General features: G+C 36.9%; 1 protein-coding gene across 2 annotated transcripts; it reads left to right on the top strand.

Annotated features, from left to right (window-relative positions):
* The first annotated feature begins 7,659 nt into the window (after nt 1-7,659).
* On the top strand, nt 7,660-16,665 carry LOC104094620 (uncharacterized). Of its 2 annotated transcripts, XM_009600585.4 has the most exons (12): nt 7,661-7,865; nt 7,955-8,010; nt 8,160-8,193; nt 8,452-8,550; nt 8,658-8,806; nt 9,803-9,841; nt 12,492-12,584; nt 13,048-13,146; nt 14,067-14,147; nt 15,208-15,291; nt 15,861-15,926; nt 16,350-16,665. In XM_009600585.4, the coding sequence occupies exons 1-12, from the start codon at nt 7,796-7,798 to the stop codon at nt 16,434-16,436; spliced, it is 957 nt and encodes a 318-aa protein (XP_009598880.1). In that variant the 5' UTR covers nt 7,661-7,795; the 3' UTR covers nt 16,437-16,665. The 2 variants fall into 2 exon arrangements, with proteins under 2 accessions (XP_070031162.1, XP_009598880.1); XM_070175061.1 differs by lacking the exon at nt 9,803-9,841 and having other exon boundaries at nt 7,660-7,865.
* The last annotated feature ends 336 nt before the right edge of the window (nt 16,666-17,001 follow it).

Raw genomic sequence — 17,001 nt, 5'->3', positions numbered from 1 at the left:
AACCATCCATGTTGTCTAGAACTCATGACCTCCCATTCGAACAGGACCATAATCTCGTACATGCAAACCTCAACCCCATACGTCGCACTATATCTATCATGCCATTATATGAAAACACGAGAACCCCATTATCAACTCTGAATCACAAGTAGGCTATACATTTTGTCAGCTAGAAACCTTCCATTTGACCCCTATCCAAGAGAAAAATCACAAAACGCAACATATTTATCATGTCTGTCGAAAATATCCGGCCCAAGCCGTAGTCGAAACCATCGAGGACTCTTCGAAGAACCTTTGGCACATAACTAAGCCATCAGAACTCCTCTAACTCAACCAAGTTACGTAGATCGCCAACCCAAGAGTATGTCCACAAAACACTTGTAGAGTCTTACCACACAAGGAACCGATCACTTCTACTACTATGCTGATCCAACCCACTACCAAACTATCTTATTTCTTCGAGCTCCTCCCGACTGGCCTTTAAGTTAACACTTCTCCTTGCTAGTACACTACGATCCTTAACCAAAGCTCACCATAAGAGATCCTAGCATGAAACCACGTCATCCTAAAGCCCATAAGCCATGGTATTCCCTCTTAAGCACCTAAAAATACCGCAGCCGAGATACCCACTCTGAAGAGACCTTCTGTGAATTTGAAGCCATTTTTTTAACCTCTCTGATACTGAAATTTAGAATCACTAATATTACAGAAATACCGCAAGTCTCGACACCACCCACTGCAATTCTCAGATCTTAGCCAATATACAAAATTCGGGGAAACTCTCAAATACCACATATGAATCATGAACTCATGAGAATCTTCTCGAGAGTCATCTACTCTACTCTAATCTCCAATGCACCGCTAATACAAGCCGAACAACATGTTATCCATTAGCACATAAATATCTTAAGAAGCAACCCCTACCTTTAAGCAACCGAGTGAATCCCTTCTCCTTGGACATTACGTCCACCACAAATAACAAACCCAAATCAGTTCAAGATTTCCATATATCCATAGAGTGTAATACATCATGCATCCAGAAATTTCTTTACTTGAGTCATCCTCAACATCAACCTCTTCTAGTCATAACCGATCCATCAGTATGCCTCAGACCCAAACCGATATAACACATGACCATGCAATATGATCGTCGATATGAGCCTCCCCTACGTGGCTCGAAGCCATATAACATAACATCCGATAACCCACCATACTCTTACTCCATGACTATCATGATCTCACACTGTAATCTAACTAAATCCTTCAAAAGCTCACATTACACTAATCACAAAGTACCTCAAATCATCTACTAAGCGCTTATTCATCCTCGTGACAGTCATGCGAACTTTCTCAAGCGATCCAAACTCAAATTGCAACACATTTAACCCACTGGTAGAAAGAAAACTCTTCACATAACATCATAAGGATCACTCATCCATAGACCACCCCACAGGTGATAACCCATATGTTTAGCCTCAAACTGGCATCTCTTTATGACCCTATCATGGTCACAAACCCTACGTAATCGCTAAATCATCCTGAATCTGAACTCGTTAACAAGACACAAGAATCTACTTCATCCCACAATGAGCAACTGAAAGATCCCTAACACACTCATAACTCAAGATTGTACAACACATCAAAACAGAATTCTAGCATACGTAGTCCTTTGACCTCCCAAGAAAAAAATTCTCCTCGTCACATCTGAACCATCGAAGCACATTCTGCCGTCACACAAAACTCATCATATAGCCATCCAACCACTCGTTGCACCACTAATCCCACTATTAGGGCACTACCAGACATACAAGTCCAAAAGCACATACTTATACAACTGAAACTATCGAGCCCAAGGCGCAGTATGAATCTGGTCTCAAGTCCTCCAGACTGGCCTATCTCCACAACACCGAGAACACATCTCGCACCTCATCCATGACATCATAAGTCATCGATACACAGCTGATACCGAGTGCTCATGTAACATATAAGTGGATGGAAGGAAATCAAAGAGATACGCTTCAAGCTGAATCAGTGTTGCACGATAAGGAAAGAAAGATGGAGAAATTTCCTAGATGCCCTGTAGCCTCTCGAAGATAGGTATGGACGTCATCATACTAACCCGCAAGACTCTACTAGACACTTGCTCATGAATCGTAGAACCTATGAACCTAAAGCGCTGATACCAACTTGTCACGACCCAAAAATTCATCTAGTCATGATGGCACCTAATCCAACCCATTAGGTAAGCCAGGTAATAGTCAACACAACTCAAATGAGAATAATAAGAATCAATAAGTGAAATAACTAAATTTTTATACAATAACCCAAGGATTGGTAGTACAAGTCATGAGCTACTAAGACTTATATTTACAAAGCTCGTATGAAATAAATACAACATATGTTTAGAATGTACATAAACAGATTTCAAAACTAAAACTACTAAGGACAAGTGGTAGCTGTATCCAAAAGCAGGTATATCTTAAATGCCAGCTCCCGTCATCCTCCAAGATCTGCACGCAAGGTGCAGAAGAATAATATGAGTACAACCGACCCCATGTACTGAGAAAGTATCATAACTAACTCCGACGAGGTACTAATGGCAAGAATTATAAATAATACTCTCTAATCACCTGTACAGTTCATAATTCCAACAAGTATACAGAACAGTAATATGATCAAGTCATAAATCACTGATAAAACTACCTTGGAGCACATAATAACTTAACGTACTCTGCTCAGTCAATAATCTAACATAAAAAAGAAAATATGCAAATAAATCAGGTAAACAACCAAAAAATTACAAGTAAAGATAAAATGTAATAACCAAAACATCAATCCATTGCGGTGCGCAACTCGATCTAAATAGAAATCACAACGCGACTCTAAGGCCCACATCAGAATTTCATTAATCGAACCAAAACACAGATCGGCTATCCCAAAGCCCTCATCAACTAGAAAGTCGTCGATTTCTTACACTCCGCGTGTACACCATCAAGAAGAAACATGAGAGGGTGGCCCTAGGGGAATGGATCCATATCCACATGTTGCACGGCGTAGTCACATGCAATCAGCCCAACGTTATCACATGCTCAATATCACAATCCGCCTGGTGTGGTCACATGCTCAATATCACAATTCGCCTGGCATGGTCACATGCTCAATATCATAATTCGCACAGACTCAATATCACAATCCACTCGGCATGGTCACCGGCTCAATATCATAATTAGCCCGGCATGGTCACATGATCAATATCACAATCCCCCTTGCATGGTCACATGCTCAATATCATAATCTGCCCGGCATGGTCACATGCTCAATATCACAACCCGACCAGCATGGTCACATGCTCAATATCACAATTTACTCGGTGTGGTCACACGCTCAATATCATAATCCGCCCGACATGATCACATACTACCAGTCCAATCCATACCACACAAAAAGTAGATATACATGAATACATGTACATGATCAATAAATATCAAATTTCATACTCATGGACTTGCATAAGTGACATGCTAAGGTGTATGCATGTGCAAAGTGTGCTATCATAGCTCAAATCAGGCAAATACATAATGGAAGTAGCAATTATCAGGTTCAATCAGAAGATTAATCTCTATGTGACCTCAAACATGGCTCAAATAGCTCACATCATGGTACAAATATAAGAAACATCACAGCATGAAGCTTAGCATTCAATTCAAGTCATATTATAGTCTAAGTACTACCCCGAGCATGAATAATTACCCCGGTGCACGCTCATGGGCTCAACCCCACACATGTGCGTCACTCATACCACATAGCTATCACAAATAACTCAGGAAACTAGTGCCTCAATCAAGTTTAGGTAAGATACATACCTCAAACAAGCCAAAACAATAATCTAGAAACACCATCCCACGCGAATTGAGCTCCGAACGGCTCAAAACTAGCCAAAAGCAACTCAAAAATATCATATAATGCCATAGGAAACAAACCCAAACGATAAAGGTCGAATCTTTAATCAAATACTCAAAGTCAACCAAAAGGTCAACCGGGCTCGCACCTCAAAATCTGACAAAACTCACAATTTTCGATAACTCATTTGAATACAAGCCCAACCATACTAGTTTCACTCAAATCCAACTCCGAATCAATCTTCAAAATCCAATTATTCACTTTAGAAAAGTTTTGATAAAAAATCCCAATTTCTCTTTTAAATTCATTAATCAAATACCGAAATCAAAGATGAACTCATGTAAAATAATTAAATCTGAGTAAAAAATACTTACCCCAATCCAAATTGTGAAAATCTCCTCCAAAATCGCCCAAATTCGATCTCCCAAACTCACTATGTGATAAAATAACTCAATCCTCGAAATATAAAGTCTGCCCAGGCATCTCCGCATATGCGAACCAAATAGCCACATGTGCGAGTTCCACTGAAGTCCCGACCTCTCACACCTGTGGAACATCTTCCGCTTCTGCGACATCGCAGGTGCGAGGAAAGATCCGCATCTACGCAATCACCCTTCCAGCCTTCCCTCTCGCTTATGCGCCAGAGTGACCGCTTCTGGTCCCGCAGATGTGCTAAGCACTCTGCATCTGCGAACTCCTGCCCTAACTCAACAATGCGCTTTTGTGCCTCATCGACCGTATCTTGCGGGTCCGCACCTGCGCCCAAGGTTTCGCAGGTGCGACCACACCAGACCCCTACCAAAACCAGCAATATTCTACATGACCCAAAATGATCTGAAACCCGTCCGTAATGCACCCGAACCCCTCGGGACCCCGTCTGAACATAACAACAAGTCCCAAAATATAACACATTCCTACTTGAGGCCTCAAATCCCACAAAATAATATCAAAACCATAAATCGCACCTCAATTCAAGCTTAGTGAACTTTTTCAAATTTCCAAATCCCAAACTTATGCCAAACATGTCTAAACAACTCAGAATTACCTCAAATTTTGCATACAAACTCCAAATGATATAATGAACCTATTCCAACTCCCAGAACAATAATCTGAACCCGATAACATCGAATTCAACTCCCTATCAAACCTCTGAACTTTTCAAACCTCCAAATTTCCAACCTTCGCTGATTAAAGTCAAAATCTCCTAGAAATATCAAAATGCAAATCCGGGCATACGCCCAAGTCCAATATCACCATTCAGACCCATAAGAATCATAAAAACTCCGATCCGAATTCAAATACATAAAATTTAAACTTGGTCAATTGTTCCAACTTAAAGCTTCCTAGTTGAGAATCATTCTTTCAAATCAATCCTAAATCACTCGAAAACCAAAACTGACGATACTTGCAAGTCATAATACACCATATGAAGCTGCTCAGGACCTCAAATCACCAAGAAGAATGCAAATATTCAAAACGATCGGTTGAGTCATTATAAATATATTGGCTGCACTTCAGACCTATTTGGCCTTAAGTGCATCTAAAGAGCAATGTTTTCACTTCAGACCTATTTGGCCTTAAGTGCATAAAAATATTAGTTGCATTTTAATCCTATTTGGCCTTAACTACACCTGAAGTGTAATTTTTTTACTTCAGATTTATTTGACCTTAAGTGCATGAAAACAATGGTTGCACTTCAAATCTATTTGGCCTTAAGTGCATCTGAAGTGCAATTTTTTTACTTCAGACCTATTTGATCTTAAGTGCATGAAAATATTTATTGCACTTCAGACCTATTTGGCCTTAAGTGCATGTTAATTGTACTTTAGACTTACTTGACCTTAAGTGCATTGCACTTCAGACTAATATTTTTTAACTTCAGACCCGATAAGTATGAAGTTAACTCTAAAGTGGGTAGACTTACAAAATTTTGTGCAAAGTGAGTATAAGTTCAATTATGACCCCAAAACTGGGTATATATGTAAATGCCACTCCGTTTGTTTTTCATCAATAAATTTATAACCAATATTATGCTTTTGCAAATTTTAGTTATGATCAATCCAATGACATGTAATAGTTAAATAATCATTGTCATTAGGACTACGACATATATGAGAAGTGACACACACTTTACAATTAAGTAGTAAAATACACAATATATATATATATATATATATATATATATATATATATATATATATATATATATATATATATATATATATATGAAGATAGTCATAATAAAATCTAAAAATATCATTTCTAACTATGTTGTAGGAAAACTTTGAAAAGCATGATTATACATTTCTTGTATATAATGCACAAAATCGTGGTGAGAAGGAAAACTAAAAGGTAAGCCATAGACAATAACTATTTTTGCTATATTTTTGCAATCTATGTCTTTGTTATATGGATGTTGTAAATCACCAGTGGTAGGTTTTAACTGTTATTGGACACAATTAGAACCCCGGCAGATTCACTAGGAGAGCCAATAACGACGCTAGGATCTGGTACTAGGCCGACATCTATTCGAGCTTGTAATCATCCAGCTTTGTGTTTTTGCTCCAAGCGTCTCTTTAAAACCCCGTGCCATCTGCTCTTCCGCTGGATCCATGTGCAAATTGCAATCTACATTTGTTACAAGTAGCAACACATGTAATTTTCTATGACATGTTGCCTTAACCTTACCCCTGATATGAGGTACAAGGGAGGTCGAGCTCCAAACTGAAATTTAGTCTAAGTTGGAGCTTTTGTAACTGGACTAGATAATGTTTTATTTAATTCATCTTCTTCTTTCTCATTAATATTACCAAAATCATTGCCAAAATGTCTTTCTAAAGTTTCGTTATCTAGTGGCTCCTCCGAATTAATATCATAAAATTCAACGGGTTGGGTAAAAGAAGTTTTATCAAGATAAGTATAATCCTCTCTACGTTTTTAGTTTTAGGAAGAGGATTAGAATTATTACTAGAACTAGCACCTTTACTATTTTTTTTCAGAAAATGAGTTGGGTATGCCTAATATCTTTTTAGGAGCCATAATTTAAAAAATATAATAAAATTAAACTTTAAATTAATTGAAATATAATAAGTTAAATACAAAAATAAATAAAATTAAAAGATGGACTGCGCGTACCAAACGTCTGCGTAAAAGCAGACGATTATAACCGTTACTTGAAGCTTGAAATTTGCTCTAAATTTTGCCCAAATACTTGAAGCTTAGATGATTAGCAAATTTAGAGAGAGAGCAAATTATGAAAAAATTGAAGAAGGATGGAGGGTATTTATTATTTAGAATTAGGGCCATTATTATTTAGAATTAAAATAAAAGTTGGGAGAGAGGAGGGGATAAAGGGCTGTTTTAGCCCTTTTTAGTTGTTGTCAACGACCAGTTTTGAAATCAGCCATTGGCCAACAATTAATTTTGTAATAAGCCGTTGGCCAATGACTAGTTTTTTTTAAAAAATAATTTTTAAAATAATCTGGTAGGATATCGAGACGGTATTGATCATCGATACTGCGACCCATCCCATGACTCGTCCTCGGTCTCCCTCCGCTCTAAACCGTCCCCGCTACCCTAACCTCGGACCGAGATTTCCCGTCCCATTAGATAACCATAGAATAGAATAGAATAGAATAATAATAATAATAATAATAATAATAATAATAATAATAATAATAATAATAATAATAGAAAGAATAAAACAGCATAATTAATTTTGACATAATAATTTCTGTGTTACATAACTGTCTTTGAACCCCTAAAAACGCCAAGGCATATATCGCCCTTTGGAGCCAAATGCGCAGTGTGGGAGGCATTTAGCAGGAAATTCGTTATCCATTGGCGTCCGTTGCTCGAGCATTAACGACACTGTAAGCTGAAGAGGAAGAGAAACATGATGATCTTGTTTTTGATATTCCTTGCTATCTTCATAGCCTTCTTCATCAAGTTCCTCACTGCTGATGGTAAATACTCATTCATATGGATACATTTTGAATTTGAATCTGACTGTTTAACAAAGGATTGAAATTTCAAAATTTTATTATCTTATCAGGGGACTTTACATTACTCTCCAAAGGGAAAGTCAAACGCGAAGAAATCGAAGATAAGGTCTGAGTTTCTGATTTTTTGGGGAAAAGAGCTTGGTTTGGAGTACTATTCTGTTGATGTGTCTAGTTTACTCTCAAATTTTGAGCCGATACTTTTTGTGTGTTTTTCTAATTATTTATTTATTTTCTTAATTTTGAATTTAAGTGCAGGTTATTTGGGTTACCGGAGCTAGTCGCGGAATAGGTATTTGGTTTGTAGGATGTTAAAGTATTTTATCTTATCTATCTATCTATTTATTTATTTATATGGAACTGGTGTTTACTACATACGTAACAGTTGAACTTACTACATACATAACAGTTGAACTTCTCATCTTTATACTATGCTCATTGGTCAATAAAACTGTCACAAGTTTGTCATCTCACGTTAACGCTGTTACTCAAGTTAGTGTCACTCTCTCAATAAACTAGTTCGTCTGTACATTTGGATATTGGTGAAAAGGGGAGATTCTTGCCAAACAACTTGCAAGTTTAGGGGCAAAACTCATTATATCTGCTAGAAATGAAGCTGAGCTACAGCGGGTCAAGCAACAACTTACAGGTAATGCTTTCTCAATGATGCAGGATAAGCCTCTTGATTTCTTACTTTGACTTACTGATCTTTAAATCCTGGTTTTTGTTTCGCATTATTGTGTCAATTAAAATCAGGAAAGTATGCACCAAGAGATGTGATGATTTTACCACTGGATTTGACATCCGGGGAGGAAAGTCTGAGAGTCGCTGTAGAGAAAGCTGAATCATTTTTTGATGCAGCTGGAGTGGATTATATGATTCACAATGCAGCCTATGAGCGACCAGTAAGTAGATAATATTTGTTTATAATTGAAGCCACAATTAATTGCACTTTCAGTATTGGCCATTTAATTCTCTTGAATGTAAGTCATTTTTTGAATCAGATATTCTTTTGTGCTTTCATTTGGATTCATTAATTATAATATTATTCCTTTTAGTCTATGACGGAAGGTCTCGTTGGGAACAAACTCATCTTATGGAGTCCTCTTACCCAAGAACATTTCAACATCAAATAAACAGATCATTAGTAACCCTGTGAATATCGAGGATATTCAATTCTTTTGCTAGTCCTACAAAGCCTAGAACAAGAGGATGTTTTCAAGAATTGGAAACTCTAATGTTTTATGGAGATGCTTTGGCTAACTGTGTTCTATTTAGCATTTCAATCTAGGCAAATTGTGAACTTCTGCTATGGGCCTTACAATATCAGTTGTGCAACGAAAACTCATCCTTCACTTCTTAAAGATTTTATAGGAGTACTTATCAATCTTTATGTTTAACTTTTGTGCCTCTCCTTTTTTAGCTGGGGATGAAGCAAAAAGATATGAAGTCCAGTTTGTTATATATTTTACGAGGTCACAGTAGGAAGCAAATATAAAAGCAACACCACTTTCACACAGTTTCTTAAAGAAAAGAAAACTACAAATTTGTGGATTTCTTTAAGGTTGAGGGTTGACACTTTCTTAGGATGTTGAATTAAAACTTCAATTATTGTTCATTCTGTCTGGTTCCAATGTAAGCTAGTAAATTTAACCTTGAGTTCCCTTTTAAATTCCTTTGTGCTAAATCTTCTATACTAACTACTACTGAAGTACTGTGGAAGGGTGGGAGAAGAGAGAGAGAAATGACTATAAAGGATCAATTGAAATTTGCAACTTTCTCTTTGTAGCTTGTAGAACTTTAAAATCTGGGGTTTCATTGAGTTTCTGTTTGAATTGACTTTAGATCATTGTTAATGTTACGAAGATGTAGTTAAAAATTACCGTTCTTCTTTATTCCAGAAATCTACAGCACTGGATGTGACAGAAGAAACTCTCAAGGTATCATCTTATATAAAGCTTGTTGTACAGATAAGGTCCATATCCATCCCTAGCCTATAAAAATCCACCATGCTAGTCTGTTCATGGGTTTTTTTCTTAATCATTTCAATCAGAGCTAGCAGCCTCGTAATTCAGTAAATATGCACCCACAACCACAACTAATTTGTTCTAACAGAATATGTTAAAACACGAGAAAGTGTTTGTCAACTGCTATACTATGTCCACAAGAAGAATAGTCTTCAGCTATTATTGTTTATCTGTTGGTTTCCAAAGATAGTTTCAGCTAGCACTACGTTCTTGCAAGACTATTTTGCCTTTCAGTGACTTTCATAAGCAATTGACTTAAGGAAAGAAGATATATCTCCTGAGTTAATTATCTATAAAAAGAATGGGCTGTATATCCTTAGTGTGCAAAAATTAGGAAAGTCTGTTGGAGGGCTCAGGCTTTGGAGTTCCGAAGATATTCTGCAGTGTGAGATTGAGGGCTTATTTCAGGCTGAGGTCAAGACCCTTGAGGTCCTTGAGGCAGTATCACTGTCAAGAAATACTAGTTATCGAGAAGGATGGTGGTTTTGCATGTCAGATTTCTTAGATATGTCGGGTTACAAGGTTCATTCTGTTGCCACCATGAGACAGGAAAGATCATACTGGGGTTGAAAGGAGATGGAGATGACAATTAGGGATTTCATTGGTCTGGCTTAGAATGGATGTGGAAGCTTCTGTACCATAGAAGTGAGAGATAATAAGATTTGTTGTGAAGTATGTGATGCTGGAAGCAGAGAAAAGAAGCCAGTTGGTTATACTGAGAATTGGGTTTTGCAATAGGAGCATCAAAATCCTTTGATCATTCATGCTGTGTGACAAAGTTCAATTAACGTGTTGCTTTTCATATAGTGAGATATGTGAATATATTTTGTATATCTAGGAGAGAGAAGAGGTTTTACATGCTGAAAAGGGAATGGAGGAATGTTATCTTTTTAGCACACTTGTGCACCCAAGTTACCTAGGGTAAGCAAAATGAGCCCGAACTAGTAATCATGAGAAATAGAGAAATCAAAGCCGTGATGAAATTTCTCGGGATAAAGAAAGCTAAGTTTGAGCTCAATTGCTTCCCTTGAAATAGGGGCTCAATATCTTGCTTACCTTACACGTCATGCGCAGAATAGAATGGTCAACTCTAGGGTGATAACACCAATATGAAGTGGATGACATTTTAATGAGAGGATGGTAGTTTGTTCTACTCTGGGGGTCATCCAAATGTGGAGCAGCTTTGCATTTGAAAGGTCTTCCTGAATCTCCATTATCTTTAGTTAATGTGGTAGGTTTATGGGACAACACAGAATTCATATGAGTAAATTGAGTAGTTTTAAGGAGTTGTATTGCTTTTAAAGTCAAATGAGGAGAGAGCCAGAATTTCTTATACTGAAGGATTTGGTTAAAGAAATGGAGAAGAGGCAAAAAATCATAGGTTGTGCAGCAAAGAGAGTTTAGGAGGCCAGGACACCACCGTCATAAAAAAAAAAAGAAAAAAAAGAGAGAGTTTATGAATGAGAACAGATTGAACTGGTACAGTAATAGCAGGAAGATGGAAAGCCAAAGATTTCAAAGCAATAGCAGGAAGAAAATTGTAATTGTCGCTCACTGTTTTGATTTCTGAATATATGTTGCCCGTGCTGTTCTTGTAGGCTTTGTAGAATCTAGCTTGTAAGCGATGTCAATTTGAGGTGTAATTAGCTGGATGCTAAACTTTTTTTTCCCCTGAATTTGGTGACAACCCCTTCTTAGCGCACAGCTTTATATATATTGATAAATAAATTACTGTAAGAAAAGAACTGTTTCCTGTGGTGGCTCATCATTCCAACATGTAAGTATCTTTTGTTGTCATGTCATCCCTATAGCGGGTATGAGTAATTTTAAGGAGTCTCTTTTATTTCAAAAGAGGGGGTTGTCTTTTGCTCATGCAAATTGAGATAACATGCTATGAAGACGTGGTTAAAGAAATGAAAGGAAGAGGCGAAACTTGGAGGCTAAGAGCAAAGAGAACTGAGGAGGCTTGATCACAGAGTTCACAACTACCACAAAAGTAGGAGAATGGAGGGCAAACAGAATTCAAGCAACAGTGGAGGAAATTATAGATAGTACTTTAAGTCCATTTGGTCTCTAAATATGCATCGTGTGGGCCTCGTAGTTTTTCTAGATGTCTAGCTTGTAAGAGTTGCCAGTTTTGGGTTTGATTAGCTAGGTGCAATAGTGTTGTTTTCTTATTGCAGGCCTTTCCTGGTGCAGTTCTTAATATATTAACTTTTTTTCTTCAAAAGGGGAGCTTTTCTTTCTCCTGGTAGAGACTTTTGTCATCTAACGTATGAGCATCTTTATGTTGTTTTTATCTCTAACAGAGTGAATTATCAGAAAAAGAGTCCTAAGGCTCGTATGGCTCTTGTTTTAGTTTCTTTGAACAGGTTGGCATTGGTTCAGTTTTTATGTTTGAACTATTCTTATATTAGTGTTTTCTGTTCTGAATTTCATGTCCTTGTGGATATCCTCATATCCATCTACCCACTGCGACTTGATAATATATGACATTCGATTATGCATTTATGTCCTCATTGTGTTACTTCAAATACTCATATTGTATCTGATCTGTTAGTAGGCAACATTAGATGTGAATGTTGTGGGCCCCATATCGCTGACGCGGATGCTTGTACCTTACATGCTGAAGCAGGGAAGAGGACATCTGGTTGTGGTAAGTAGAATGATCAGAGGTGCCGCACATTTTGGTGACAACAGTTTTCTTGATGCCATAACCTGATAGCAAATCTGTTCCAGCCAAAAATCTACAAATTTGTCAAATAGGCGAAGTAAAACTTTGCAATCTCATAAATAGTTCACCAAGAGTTATACATCCTTTTTTTCTTGGCAAAATTCTCTTGGCTAGGCATGCAAGTGAAACTCGACTATGTCCTTGATCTATAATCAATATGCCTGACATCATAATTCTCAGGGAAAAACTGTGATTTATCATTTTCTTATTAGAATCAGGTAGCTGCATTTTTGTATACCCTCATCGCAGGATTATGGAAAATTTGTCCTCCTTTGTATTTCAATTTCATTGTAATTATGGGCACAAGTGTTAGTTCTCTGTACTTTATATACCCCTGGATGAGGAGAGGGTAGAAAAAATTCATTTGATTTATTTTTATATCCAGATGAGCAGTGCAGCAGGAAAGACTCCTGCACCAGGTCAGGCAGTATACTCAGCTTCCAAATTTGCAGTAAATGGGTATTTCCACACCTTGCGTTCGGAGGTATACATCATAAATCATCTGACGGTTCCTTTCTATACATTAATACAAAATTTTTAGTTGCTTTCTTCAAAGGCTGCAAGATCTATTTGGATAATGACTGAATTTGATAATATGTCTAAAACATTTCAAATGCCACAATTGTATGCTTTTAATTATAGGTGTGAAGTGATAGGTGCCCATCCAAGAATGTGGAATGTTATGTGCTTGGAAAAAGATAAACATGAAATATACCTTTTCCATGGCCTAACAATTTTGTTTTGGGGTTCTAGCAATTACTTTCCATAACCTAACTGTCTTCACCATATCTAAAGGAAGTGAATTTTGAAGAAGACTGATTAAAAAACCTGCTGGTCTATAGTCGCATTACTTAAGCTACATCATATTGAGCACAAAAGGTTGCATCCTTTTGCATCTATGCACCCTTATGTACTCAAACTAGTTAAAGATGTATGGTGTCCTCGTCTAACTGATCTTCATTGAGTCCAGCAAATACTCTGTTCTTAGAGGAATGAGGAAGGATTACTTCCTAGCTATGCCTTCTCTACATATATACATTTCTTCAAGCTTCTGTGGATCCTATCTTTCATGGCGGAAGGCTTCAATTTTTGGTTGATACCATCATTCTTCTTAGTGCTCTATGACTCACTGAAGCTATGTGCTTCTCCTCATCACTTTTCTTTTCCTTTCTTAGTCAATGAAATTATTCAAGTGTGAAACTTTCATATGTACATAACAAACAATGTCCTTTTAAGCTGGTAGCTGAATTTGGGCCAGTATGAAGTTTGATTCCAACATCCACATTATTATCATTATTATTCTACACTTCCTCGATACCTTCATATATGTTCCGGAACCCTTGTTATTATCATCTTATTGCTTTTACTTATCCTAGCATTAATCTAATTCTTTTCCCTTTGCAGCTTTGTCGTAAAGGAATCAAGGTCACGGTAGTTTGCCCAGGGCCTGTAGAAACTCCCAATCCAAAAACTGGTTCAACTGAGGTGACTATCTTTCTCTTAATTCAGATTAGATGTTTTTGTTGCTGAAATTTTACAGTAATACCACTCAGGCTGAGCAATGCTGGTAGTCCATCTTCTGGAACTTTTAGGCAGAATGAAGGGATCTATTATTGGATTTTGCAAGGAGATGAACCATATACTGAGTGGAATTTCCCACGCATCTGTTTTCATGAAATGGGACATAAATGTGAAGTGCAGCTCCTATCTTAAAGTTAGGCTTAGTTATGATATTTATTCTCTCAGTGTTCTGACTTGTGATGATGTTTGAAGCATAATGTGATGAAACGATGGTAGGCTTTTGTCCTTGCCCGTTGGACCTTTCATTTTAGGTTTCTGATCCTGTCATTTTAAAGATGGAGTCAAAATTTAAAAATTATTAAGGAACTCCTATGAGGATGTACTTCTCCTTTAGCATTCTAAAAAGTGGTTGATTTATGTTTAGTTGTGAAAATTCATTTTAGAGAAGCTATATTGTTGGCATCCTGGCTGTTCATAATGATTATTTGCTGTCAAGTGTAGCTTGGAGGATGATAGTTGACAAATTCACTTACTTTGAGAATCATCTGTTCTCAATCTCTCTCTCCCCTCTGATTTAATATTGTCTACTTCTCCAATCTCTTTTTTTCTTCTCTACTCCTGTCTTGTTAGCACAATAAAACATCTCTCTTGGTACTAAAGCAGTCCCTCATAGGATAAGAATCCGAAGCCTATACTGATGTTAGTATATGTGATGATCGTAATTCTGCCAACACATGCTACCGGAACTAGGAGTATTTTTCTAAACGGAGCACATAATGCATTAAAGCTTTCGTCACTCTCAGATGAAACATCTGCAACTATATTTTGCTACTATGGTACTCTTTGACGGAAAGAACAATTCATCTGATTTGGACCAGATAAATCTCTTCCCTCGACTATGCATATGCTTTCAGTATCAAGTTTCCTTTTGCTCACTTATTTTGATACATTCATAGCATGTGAAGCATGTGGATAATTTTTGCAAATTGTCGTGTTAACTCTTTTATCTTACAATTATATATAGCGGCGTGTATCATCAGAGAGGTGTGCGGAGCTGACAATTATCGCTGCTAGCCATGGTATCAAGGAAGCTTGGATATCTTATCAGGTTTGATCAAGACATTTACTTTAGCAGTTGTCTTTTCAGAAATTTGTTAATCATCGAGGTTCTGGCACATTTATCGTAATTTAAATTGCTACAAGGGTGTATACGAGGGACTAGCAATTTAGCATAAAGATTTTGTGAGAAAATGCCGATGCTATAAAATTAGTCGTGATGTGTAGTTAAATTTCTCTTGTAAAGAGTATGTGGCAATAATATGCTTACACATTTATGGCTTATTTACGTTCTTTTTGTGTTTTTATACTCATGTGGTTGTTTTCAAGTAAACTTACTACACCAGCGTCCCCTCTTTGTTTAGTTGGTTGAAGGCTGTCCTGTTACAGTGTCCAATGTCTTTTAGCAATACATAACATGAAATATCTAATAACACTCTGTCTGCTAAATTGATCGAGTGTCTAGTTGTCCCATCCAATTCGCATAAGTAGGACTCCAACGTTCAGTACTTCATATTATACTCTTAATCCGTTCTGTACTCTTTTTTTCTTTAATACTAATTTCTCTTGCATATATGCAAATAGCAACTAGTAGCACTAATATTTTGGGTACTGTTGCAGCCTGTGCTTGCTGTTATGTATTTGGTGCAGTATATGCCAACGGTTGGCTATTGGCTTATGGACAAGGTACTATATGGTTATTGCGCAGAGCTTTGGTTATTTCCAATTTGGAATCGTCTCGAGACTAATGGATTATGCATTTAAGCTATATAGACTAATAGTATTAAGTAATTTTTACACTATTATAGCAGGTTAGGAAAAGTATTAAGTTTATATACCGAGATGACAAACGGGTGCAAGTTTAGGTGGCCCTGAGGCCATTTCGCCTTTAAGTCATATACACTTGACAGAGAAGAATTTTTACACTATCATTGTACGTGACATGTTATAATAGGTTACTTATTATTATTTTGCGAATCAATGCTTATTATATAGAGTTACCTGGTATTTTTTTAAAAAAGTAATTGATTGTGTAAATTCTTTTTTTACACTGTCAGTGCATTAGCTCATCAGAAGTATTAGAACTCTAATCTTGTGTTTGTTATCCAGATTGGTGCAAAACGTGTGGAAGCTGCTGCACAGAAAGGCAACACATACTCCGTCAACTTGCTTTTTGACAAAAAGAAGGAAAGCTAGATAGAAGTCATGTTGGCAGTGAGAACCATGTTTTCAGCGTTCTTTCTCCTTTTCCTCAACTAACTTAGAGATCGTGGGAGTTAATAACAATCGTAGTCTTGTCATAGCATTTACACATGAAAGTAACTTGCAGAATTCCTATAAATGGTATTCCCTCCGGTTCTTCTTATGTCGTTTTAGCAAAAGATTTGTCATTCTAGAAAATAAAGAAGACATTAATTATTTGTTATTTGATTTTACCCTTACTACCTCAAGAAGGTTATAATATTAATTACTCAATTAAGAAAAAGATAAGAATAATTTAGTCAAACAATTTTTTATGATTACCGCTATTATTTAATGCTTTCCTTCCAGGCTCCGTAATGAAGATTAAAACATTAAACTACGGATAAAAATTACCAGAGGGAATAAGTAAACAATCTCCCCATACCAAATCATTGAAAACCTTTAAAGGATTTATGAGAAAATGCTAAGACCAAGCTAATAGGATATCCATTCGAGTGTTCGACCACCCCAGGAAGGACTCACCTATTTGAGGACCCTTCCCTTTTTGATGGAAATGCGT

The sequence above is a fragment of the Nicotiana tomentosiformis genome, chromosome 5, assembly GCF_000390325.3.
Source record: "Nicotiana tomentosiformis chromosome 5, ASM39032v3, whole genome shotgun sequence".
Lineage (NCBI taxonomy): Eukaryota > Viridiplantae > Streptophyta > Magnoliopsida > Solanales > Solanaceae > Nicotiana > Nicotiana tomentosiformis.
Note: the sequence above shows the minus strand (reverse complement) of the source record. Positions and strands in the feature narration are given on the sequence as shown.

Bases quoted from the DNA above. Each gene is read 5' to 3' on its own strand.
- LOC104094620 (XM_009600585.4), top strand. From the start codon at position 7,796: ATGATGATCTTGTTTTTGATATTCCTTGCTATCTTCATAGCCTTCTTC. The intron at 8,551-8,657 runs GTAATGCTTTCT...AATTAAAATCAG, and splicing joins GGTCAAGCAACAACTTACAG to GAAAGTATGCACCAAGAGAT. The intron at 15,292-15,860 runs GTTTGATCAAGA...GTACTGTTGCAG, and splicing joins AAGCTTGGATATCTTATCAG to CCTGTGCTTGCTGTTATGTA.